The 10,874-nt window shown below is 46.4% G+C and overlaps 1 protein-coding gene and 1 long non-coding RNA gene across 2 annotated transcripts; one reads left to right on the top strand and one right to left on the bottom strand.

Annotated features, from left to right (window-relative positions):
- The first annotated feature begins 1,581 nt into the window (after positions 1 to 1,581).
- Positions 1,582 to 2,577, top strand: LOC146443048 (calmodulin, striated muscle). Its single transcript, XM_085081883.1, has 2 exons — positions 1,582 to 2,175; positions 2,323 to 2,577. The coding sequence occupies exon 1, from the start codon at positions 1,685 to 1,687 to the stop codon at positions 2,132 to 2,134; it is 450 nt and encodes a 149-aa protein (XP_084938009.1). The 5' UTR covers positions 1,582 to 1,684; the 3' UTR covers positions 2,135 to 2,175; positions 2,323 to 2,577.
- A 1,653-nt stretch (positions 2,578 to 4,230) lies between these two features.
- Positions 4,231 to 5,384, bottom strand: LOC146443047 (uncharacterized). Its single transcript, XR_014855911.1, has 3 exons — positions 5,242 to 5,384; positions 5,047 to 5,126; positions 4,231 to 4,928 (listed from the first exon to the last, which is right to left on the bottom strand). It is a non-coding gene; the product is annotated as an uncharacterized LOC146443047 (long non-coding RNA).
- Between the last annotated feature and the right edge of the window lie 5,490 nt (positions 5,385 to 10,874).

The following is a 10,874-nucleotide window of genomic DNA, read 5'->3' as shown; positions in this document are numbered from 1 at the left end:
ATCCAAGCCAGCTCCCTCCCTTGCCTCTTCCAGGCCAATTTGAATTACATCTAATTAACTCCGGAGCAGCAGAGCAAGTGTGGGCAATCAGACAGACAATTAGCCAGCAGCTCGTTGCCCAAGAGGAGCTGCCAGGGCTTCTCCTCCCCAAAACCTCCCCAGACAGGTTCCCAGCCCAGCTCCCACCATTCCTGCCGGGATTGCAGTGTTCCTCACACCCAGAGCCTTTTCCACAGGAGATTTTCCCCAGGAAGGTGATCCTCTCCTGGATTTATCCCACCTCAGCTGTCCCGTGGGTTGGGGTTTGGTTTGTGGCTTTCCCTCCAAACCCCTCTAATTGCCAGCTGGGACAAACTGGGACAAACTGGTGCTCATTTCCTGTGGCTGAGAAAGTCAAATTATCTTCTGCTGGGGAACTTGCTGGTCTTGTGGCTCCTTAATCTGACTGGTGAAGGTCACTGGACTGTTATGGGCACAGAGGATGGATGGAGGGATGGATGGACAGATGGACAAACGGATGGATGGAGAGATGGATGGACAGATGGACAAATGGATGGATGGATGACAAATGACCTCTCATTTGTCACCAGCCCCTCCTGCCCTCCCTGACGTAAGGGATGAGTAAAACCAACGTTCCCACGGGGAGAAGCCTCAGCTCAGCCCAGAGCTCCAGGGCAGGACCCCAACACCCTGCCCTGCTGCAGCCCCACATCCCCACCCCAAACCCATCCCAGAGCAGCCCCGGAGGTGACTCAGGCCCTGGCAGCTCTGAGCAGCTGGGATCTGCCAGGACCTGCTCTGGGGGATCCTCCCTGGGTGGCTTTGATGTGCTGCCAGCACCGCCTGGGGCTGAGGAGACTGCAGGGACTCCTCCACTCCTCTGCACAGCTCCAAACCTCCCCGAAATATCCCTAAAACTGGGAATATGGTGTGTCACCCCCAGCCCTGCCTCTCCCCGAAACCACCCAGCCACAGCCCAAATCCCTTAATTAGGGGTTGGTTGGCCCTGCAAAGTGCCACCGTGGGAACGGCGGGACAGCAGCCAGGGTGGCCCCAGGGGGCTGGGTCACTGCTCTTCACCAACCCCCAAAGTTCCTGCTCCGTTCCCATTCCTGCCGAGCCTCTCCCTGCTCCTCCTCCTCCTCCTGCTGATCCAGGGAGAGGCCTGGGGAGGAGGAGGCTCAGGAGAATCCATCTCCACCTCCTCCTGCTGATCCAGGGAGAGGCCAGGGGAGGAGGAGGCTCAGGAGAATCCATCTCCACCTCCTCCTGGTGATCTAAGGAGAGGCCTGGGGAGGAGGAGGCTCAGGAGAATCCATCTCCACCTCCTCCTCCTCCTGGTGATGAAGGGAGAGACCTGGGGAGGGAGGAGGCTCAGGAAGCTCCATCTCCACCTCCTGCTGATCCAAGGAGAGGCCTGAGGAGGAGGAGGCTCAGGGGAATTCATCTCCTCTTCCTCCTCCTCCTGGAGATCCAGGGAGAGGCCTGAGGAGGGAGGAGGCTCAGGGGAATTCATCTCCACCTCCTGCTGATCCAGGGAGAGGCCAGGGGAGGGAGGAGGCTCAGGAAGCTCCATCTCCTCCTCCTGGAGATCCAGGGAGAGGCCAGGGGAGGGAGGAGGCTCAGAAGCTCCATCTCCACCCCCGACGTGCCGCGGCAGAGCCTCGTGCCCGGGGGAAGCGCCATGGCCGAGCGGCTGTCGGAGGAGAAGATCGCCGAGTTCAAGGAGGCGTTCTCCCTGTTCGACCGCGACGGCGACGGCTGCATCACCACCAGGGAGCTGGGCACCGTCATGCGCTCGCTGGGCCAGAACCCCACCGAGGCCGAGCTGCAGGACATGGTGGGCGAGGTGGACGCCGACGGCAGCGGCACCATCGACTTCCCCGAGTTCCTGTCGCTGATGGCCAGGAAGATGAGGGACACGGACAGCGAGGAGGAGATCCGCGAGGCGTTCCGCGTCTTCGACAAGGACGGCAACGGCTACATCAGCGCGGCCGAGCTGCGGCACGTCATGACCAACCTGGGCGAGAAGCTCACCGACGAGGAGGTGGACGAGATGATCAAGGAGGCTGATTGCAACAACGACGGGCAGGTCAACTACGAGGAGTTCGTCAGGATGATGACGGAGAAGTGATGGTTTCCCCCCCGTCGCCCACCGCCGGCTCTGCGCTGCAGGTAAATCCCCAAAATCCGTGGAAAATCCCCAAATCCCTGGAAAATCCCCAAATCTTGGCTCTCCACCTCGTGTCGGTGGTTGGAAAAAATCCATGTCTGTGGTGCTTTTTGGTTTTTTTAATTTTTCCTTCGCTTTTTTTCCCGTAGGGAGCAGAGGTTGTGGTGTTCCTCCCCAAGCCCCTCCATCCCCTCCCACCTCCTCCAGGCTGGAAAAATCCTCTTTTCTCCCAGTTGGAGCATCACCCAGCAGCATCTGTGGGAATCCCAGCGGGCAGGAGGGGGTTTGGGGTGCAGCTGGATTTGGGATCCCCATGGGATGCATTTCTCGTGTCCATCAGAGATTCCAGAGGCCATGGAATATTCCCTGAGATCCCTGAGTCCAATAAAAAACCTCCTCCCACACCCTGCTGGCTGCCAGTGCTTTGTTCAGCTCCTCCTTGGCATCCCTGACCAAAAATATTCCCCCAAATCATCCTGGTTGTGGTTTATCTCCATCCTCTTCCCATTCCAGCCCTTTTCCCTACAAGAAAAGAGTCCCCAGAGGGTATTGGAGACCAGGATGTGCTCATCCCCATCCCAAATCCCATCCCCTTTGGGATCTCTGGGGTCCTTTTCCCTCCTCCAAGCTAGGGAAAGCTGGATTTATCCCAAATCCCAAAGATTCACGGAGCAGGATTCACCTTTCCTACCCTAATCCAGCCTCCCAAACTCCCTGTGACTCAGTTTCCCTACAAATTTGGTTTATTCAAATTTTCATTCAAATTTTTATTCAAAAATTCATTTTTTTGGGGATTCTGGGAATGAGGAGAGGGAGGTGAGCAGGAGGAGGAGACAAACGAGGATTCCAGGGGGATGAGGAGAGGGAAATCAATGGGATCAGGGGATGGAGAGAAGAAAAACCAGGAATTGGGGACAGGAAGGACCAGGAGAGGAGGAAAATGGGATTAAAAATGTGGAATAAATGGGATCAGGAGCTGGGGACAAGGAAGACCAGGAAATGGGGACAGGAAGGACCAGGAGAGGGAAAACTGGGATAAAAAAAAAATTGGATTCACAAAGAGAGTGAATCCAATCCCACCAGGCTGGGATCATTCCATGGAAGGATTTGAACAAAAATTCCTTTTAATTTCTCTCATGAACTCTCTGTGGCTAACGAGCAAGCAGAGCTGAAATTCCGTGGGGAGTTTGGGATCCTCCATGACTTCACCCCACACCTCCAGCCCATCCCCGAGGCTGGGAACTTTGGCAATCCCAGTTGTTTTCCCGGGAAAACCAGGCAGGTGCTGGCAGGGCTGGACACACCCAGGATGGTTCCCAGAGCCTTCCTCTCCCTCTCCCTGCCAGGGGAGAGCAGAGCAAAGCCCAACCCCAAAACCCCAAATTCAGTAACCCCAAAATCCCCAAATCCAGCAAAAATCCAACCCCAAAATCCCCAAATCCAGCAAAATCCAACCCCAAAATCCCCAAATCCAGCAAAATCCAACCCCAAAATCCAGCAAAATCCAACCCCAAAATCCAGCAAAGTCCAACCCCAAAATCCCCAAATCCAGCAAAATCCAACCCCAAAATCCAGCAAAATCCAACCCCAAAATCCAGCAAAGTCCAACCCCAAAACCCCCAAATCCAGCAAAATCTAACCCCAAAATCCCCAAATCCAGCAAAAATCCAACCCCAAAATCCCCCAATCCAGCAACCCAAAATCCCCAAATCCAGCAAAGTCCAACCCCAAAATCCCCCAATCCAGCAACCCAAAATCTCCAAATCCAGCAAAATCCAACCCCAAAATCCCCAAATCCTGCAAAGTCCAACCCCAAAATCCCCAAATCCTGCAAAATCCAACCCCAAAACCCCAAATCCAGCAAAGTCCAACCCCAAAACCCCAAATCCAGCAAAGTCCAACCCCAAAACCCCAAATCCAGCAACCCCAAAAACCCCAAAACCCCCAAATCCAGCAAAGTCCAACCCCAAAATCCCCAAATCCAGCAAAGTCCAATCCCCAAACCCCCAAATCCAGCAAAACCCAGCCAGAAAAACAACTCCAGAGTGAAAAGCTGTTGTAATGGAATGGCTAAAATTAGTCCTTCCCAAAAAACCAGGATTATTTATTTAACAATAAATAACATCACCTTCCAGCTCCAAACCATTCCCGATATTTTTAGCCCTGAGCTGTTTTTATTCCTTCTATTTCGGGATTGTTTAATTCCCAGAGAGTTTTTTCCGCTCTTCTTATCCCGGGATGGTTTTTCCTAAGATGATCCCAAACACGAGGCTGAATCCCTGGATACCTGCAGGTTACATTTTATCCATATTTTCCCGTTTTTCCCTCAATTTGGAGCTCGGGAGAACAGTGGGAATGTTCCCAGAAGAAGTTGGGATGAACACGTGGATGGGCAGGATGGTCCTGTTTGCTTCAGTGCTCAAAAAGTGGGAATTTTGCTTCCCAAATCCAGGTTTTTGGGGCCAAATTGTCCCTCTGGAGGGGAAGGAGGTGATGGGATTGCAGGATCCGTGATTTCCATCCAGTGTTGGTTGATAATTAAATTAATTGATGTCCAGGGGATGCACTTGGAGCCTGGGGAGTTTGGAGGATTCCTGGGTTTTCCCTTATCCTGATTTTTCACCCTAAAACTGCTCAGGATGATTCCCTGGGGATGGGAGAAAACATGGGATGGGGAGCAGCTGGAGAGGGAGTTTGGGATCATCTGATGTGGGAATTGGGATAGGAATTATCTGGGATTGGAGTTTGGGATCATCTGGTGTGGGAATTGGGATAGCAATCCCCATTTTTTTCCCCATTTTTTCCCATTTTTTCCCCATTTTCCTCCCTTTTCTGAACCCTCTGGATAGGAATCACCTGGGAATTGGGATCACCTGCTGTGGGAATTGGGATAGGAATCACCTGGGATGGATTCTGGGGGAGCATTTGGTGTGGGATCTGGGATTGGGATCACCTGGGATGGGAATTGAGATAGGAATCACCTGGGATTGGAGCTTGAGATAATTTCATTTGGGAATTGGGATGGGAATTGGAATCACCTGGTGTGGAATCTGGGATTCAGGAATCACCTGGGATTGGAGTTTGGGATCAGCTGGTGTGGGAATTGGGATGGGAATTATCTGGTGTGGGAATTAGGATCACCTGGTGTGGGAATTGGGATAGCAATCCCCATTTTTCCCCCATTTTTCCCCCATTTTCCCCCCATTTCCCCCCATTTCCCCCTTTTCCAAACCCTCTGGACAGGAATCACCTGGAATGGGATCTGGTGATCTGAATCACCTGGAATATCATCTCAGCCAGGACCTGGGGTAGCGAATCCCTGGGATGGAATTTGGGGTGGAATTTGGGATTGGGATCACCTGGGATGGGATGCAGCTTGGGGGAAACCTCCTGGATCCAGAAAACTCCATCTCCACCACTGAATGGAAATCTGGAAATCTGCATCCGGATGATTCCAACCTCCACCACTGAAAATCTATTTTTTTTTCCATGTTTTTTCCCACTTTTCCATCTATTTTCCACCAAAACCCCACTGATGGCTCCAGCATCCCCAAACCCAGGGATCCACCTCTGCCCCATTTCCTGCTCACCTGGACAGTTTTTCCCCTAAAATGGGATTTTTTAAAGGAAAAAAGCAGCTCATGATCCCCCAGCACCCCCTGGAGCTGCTTCTGCTTAATAATTCTGGAATTATTCCCAAATTCTCCCCATTCCCTTCCATTTTAGCAACCAGGGATGTTTCCATCCCATCTCAGCAACGAGGATTTAAAAACACATTAATTAAATTAATTAATTTGGGGGTAGCAACACTGAAACTTCCCGAGGTTCTCCAACAGGAAAATCAGGATTTTTTTCCCCATTTCCCCCCATTTTCCCCCATTTTTTCCCTATTTTTCCCCATTTTCCCCCATTTTTCCCTCTCCTGGTTCTTCCTGTCCCCACTTTCTCATCCCTCTTTCCTCTTCTCTGGGAAAAATGGGATCAGGAGATGTTGATGAGAGGGGAAAATAGGGACCAGAAATTGGGGAATTTCTGGGGACAGGAGAGGGGAAATGGTATAAAAATACAAAATAAATGGGATCAGGAACTGGGGAGAAGAAGGACCAGGAATAGGAGACAGGAAGAAGTAGGAGAGGAAAAATGGGATTTAAATATGGAATAAATGGAATTAGGAATTGGGGACAAGAGGGGGGAAAGAGGGATCAGAAATTGGGGATGGGAAGAACCAGGAGAAGGAAAAATGGGATTAAAACATGGAATAAATGGGATAAAAACATGGAATAAATGGGATCAGGAGATGGGAACAAGGAATTGGAAATGGGAAGAACCAGGAGAGGGAAAATGGGATTTAAATATGGAATAAATGGGATAAAAACCTGGAATAAATGGGATCAGGAGATGTTGAGGAGAGGGGGAAATAAGGATCAGAAACTGGGGAAAGGAAGAATGAGGAGAGGAAAAAATGGGATCAAAAACATGGAATAAATGGGATAAAAACATGGAATAAATGGGATCAGGAGATGGGAACAAGGAATTGGAAATGGGAAGAACCAGGAGAAGGAAAAATGGGATTAAAACATGGAATAAATGGGATCAGGAATTGGGGAGAAGAGAGGAGACAAGAATTGGGGATGGGAAGAACCCAGGAAAGGGGAAAGTGGGATAAAAACATGGAATAATTGGGATAAAATCATAGAATAAATGGGATAAAAACCTGGAATAAATGGGCTGAGGAGCAGTGGGATCAGGGAACAAGGAGAAATGGGATCAGGAGAAGGGAAATGGGATCAGGATGAGACTTTGGGCTGAGGATAAATGGGAACAGGAGGAAAATGGGGAAAAAAGGGGAAAAACAGGAGGAAAATGGGACAAAAAAAAGGAGAAAATGGGACCAAAAAAAAAAAAGGACAAACAGGAGAAAAAATGGGACCAAAAAAGGGGGGAAAACAGGAGAAAAATGGGATTAAAAATGGAAAAAAAAACCAGGAGAAAAATGGGACCAAAAACCAAGGAAAATGGGACCAAAAAGAGGGGGAAAAAAGGGAAAACAGGAGAAAAATGGGACCAAAAAAAAGGAATTTGGAGCTCAAAATCCACTCAGGGATGGTTGGATTTCCAAAATCCCAGGATGGGCAGAGGAGGCTGGAAAGGAATAAAGTGGGAAAAGGGTTTGGGAATATCAGGAAAGATCCTAAATCCCACAGGAAGCTGCAGATCCCACAGGGTGGTGATCCCAAATCTGGATAAATTCCACCCCAAACCCAAAAATTCCCGGGAAAATCAGGAATTTCCACCAGGAATTGGAGCTTCTCAGTTTTCCCAATTTCTGCTGGAGGTGTTGGGAATTTTAATTAATGGGGAATTAGTGGGGTGATGAGCTCAGCTCGGTTTGAGCAGCAAATCCTGAGGGATTTTGGGATTTTTTTCCCAATTTTTGGGATTTTTGGCGCCAGGATGAGGGCAGAATGGAGCTGCTGCTGCAGAAAATAATTCCAGGGAGGAATAATCCCAAATTAATTCCCTTCATTCCCAGATCCACAGCTTTAGATCTCAGATCTTTATGGGTTAAAAAATCACTTTGAATTCCTGATTTTGTCCTGATTAATCCCAAATCAAATTTTAAAACAAAACAAACAAAAAAAAAAAAAAAACCAAAAAAAAAAAAACCAAAAAAAACCCGAAAAACCCAAACAAAAAAATCCCAAACAAACAAAAAACAAACCAAAAAAAACCACCAAAAAACCCAAAACAAGAACAAAAAAAAACCCCAAAAAACAAACCAAAAAAACCCCCAAAAAACCCCCAAAAACCCCAAGGTGAAGCTGAAAAAAAATAACAATTTTGCCACAATTTCGCCACAATTTCCACCTCTATTTTCCCCTTTTTTCCCTATTTTCCTGCCATCCCTGGAGGCACAGGCAGCCCTTCCCTCCCTATCCCAGTTTTTCCCAAAATTCCTCCTTTTTTCCTTAAAAATTTTCCTCCCCCAAGTGGAGATCAGAGGGAATTTCATCCCAAACCCATCGGGATTGAATTCCTGGATGTGATTTGTTATCCCAACCTTTTTTTAGGATAAGGAGGGGAAAAAAAATCCCCAAATCCAGGTGAATTCCCCCAAAAACATTCCCAAAATCCAGGTGAATTCCCAAAAAATTCCCAAATCCAGGTGAACTCCCAAAAAAAAATTCCAAATCCGTGTGAATTCCCAAAAAAATTCCCCAAATCCAGGTGAATTCCCTGAAAAACATTCCCAAAATCCAGGTGAATTCCCAAAAAAATCCCCAAATCCAGGTGAATTCCCCCAAAAAATTCCCAAATACAGGTGAATTCCCCAAAAAAATTCCCAAATCCAGGTGAATTCCCAAAAAAAATTCCAAATCCAGGTGAATTCCCAAAAAAAATTCCCAAATCCAGGTGAATTCCCCAAAAAAAATTCCCAAATCCAGGTGAATTCCCAAAAAAAATTCCAAATCCGTGTGAATTCCCAAAAAATTCCCCAAATCCAGGTGAATTAAAAAAAAAATCCCCAAATCCAGGTGAATTCCCAAAAAAAATTCCCCAAATCCAGGTGAATTCCCAAAAATAATTTCCCAAATCTTTCCAACCCCAAACCATCCCACAAACCCTTCATCCCATCAAAAATCCCACAAAACCCCCAGAGTTGCTCAACAATCCCACATTCCTGAGGATTTCCCACCCTAAAACCGGGATGAGAACAGCAGGATTTGGGAATTTTTTTCCCACAAAAAACCCAAAAAAAACAACAATTAAGGGGTGAGGAGGAAATAAATGGGATTATAAATAATCCCAAAAGGGGTTTTCTGACCCCATAAAGTGCATTCAGTCCCAGCTCAGCTCTGCCAGCCTGGAGGGAGTAAATTCCTGAAGAATTCCAGGAATTTTGGGGGAATTTCTTCTCATCCCAGTGCTCAGGTGAGGAAAATCAATGGGAAATCAATGGGAAATCAGTGGGAAATCAATGGGAAATCAATGGGAAATCAATGGGAAATCAATGGGAAAATCAATGGGAAATCAATGGGAAATCAATGGGAAAATCAATGGGAAAATCAGTGGGAAATCAATGGGAAAATCAATGGGAAAATCAATGGGAAATCAATGGGGAATCAATGGGTAAATCAGTGGGAAAATCAATGGGAAATCAATGGGAAATCAATGGAAATCAATGGGAAAATCAATGGGGAATCAATGGGGAATCAATGGGGAAATCTATGGGAAATCAATGGAAAATCAATGGGGAAATCAGTGGGAAATCAATGGGAAAATCAGTGGGAAATCAATTGGAAATCAATGGGAAATCAATGGGAAAATCAATGGGAAATCAATGGGAAATCAATGGGTAAATCAGTGGGAAAATCAATGGGAAATCAATGGGAAATCAATGGAAATCAATGGGAAAATCAATGGGGAATCAATGGGAAAATCAATGGAAATCAATGGAAATCAATGGGAAAATCAATGGGAAATCAATGGGAAATCAATGGGAAATCAATGGAAAATCAATGGAAAATCAATGGGAAAATCAATGGGAAATCAATGGAAATCAATGGGAAATCAATGGGGAAATCAATGGGAAAATCAATGGGAAATCAATGGGAAAATCAATGGAAATCAATGGGGAATCAATGGGGAATCAATGGGAAAATCAATGGGAAATCAATGGGAAAATCAGTGGGGAAATCAATGGGAAATCAATGGGAAAATCAGTGGGGAAATCAATGGGAAAATCAGTGGGAAATCAATGGGGAAATCAATGGGAAATCAATGGGAAATCAGTGGGAAAATCAATGGGAAATCAATGGAAATCAATGGGAAAATCAATGGGAAATCAATGGGAAATCAATGGAAATCAATGGGGAAATCAATGGGGAAATCAATGGGAAAATCAATGGGAAATCAGTGGGAAATCAATGGGAAAATCAATGGGAAATCAATGGGGAAATCAGTGGGAAATCAATGAAAATCAATGGGAAATCAATGGGAAATCAATGGGAAAATCAATGGGGAATCAATGGGAAAATCAATGGGAAAATCAATGAAAATCAATGGGAAAATCAATGGGAAAATCAATGGGGAAATCAATGGGAAAATCAATGGGAAAATCAATGGAAATCAATGGCAAATCAATGGGGAAATCAATGGAAATCAATGGCAAATCAATGGGGAAATCAATGGGAAATCAATGGAAAATCAATGGGAAATCAATGGGGAAATCAATGGGAAAATCAATGGGGAAATCAATGGGAAATCAATGGGAAATCAATGGGAAAATCAATGGAAAATCAGTGGGAAATCAATGGGAAATCAATGGGAAAATCAATGGGAAAATCAGTGGGAAATCAATGGGAAATCAATGGGAAATCAATGGGAAATCAATGGGAAAATCAGTGGGAAATCAGTGGGAAATCAATGGGAAAATCAATGGAAATCAATGGGAAATCAATGGGAAAATCAATGAGAAATCAATGGGAAATCAATGGGAAAATCAGTGGGAAAATCAATGGAAATCAATCAGAAAATCAATGGAAATCAATGGAAAATCAATGGGAAATCAATGGGAAAATCAATGGGAAAATCAATGGGAAATCAATGGGAAATCAATGGGAAATCAATGGAAAATCAATGGGAAATCAATGGGAAATCAATGGGAAATCAATGGAAATCAATGGGAAAATCAATGGGA

This window comes from Lichenostomus cassidix, chromosome 1Aa (assembly GCF_008360975.1).
Source record: "Lichenostomus cassidix isolate B80296 chromosome 1Aa, HeHo_3.0, whole genome shotgun sequence".
In the NCBI taxonomy this organism is placed as follows: domain Eukaryota; kingdom Metazoa; phylum Chordata; class Aves; order Passeriformes; family Meliphagidae; genus Lichenostomus; species Lichenostomus cassidix.
The sequence above is the reverse complement of the archived record's forward strand: the minus strand, read 5'-3'. Positions and strand labels throughout refer to the sequence as shown.

Bases quoted from the DNA above. Each gene is read 5' to 3' on its own strand.
- LOC146443048 (XM_085081883.1), top strand. From the start codon at position 1,685: ATGGCCGAGCGGCTGTCGGAGGAGAAGATCGCCGAGTTCAAGGAGGCG.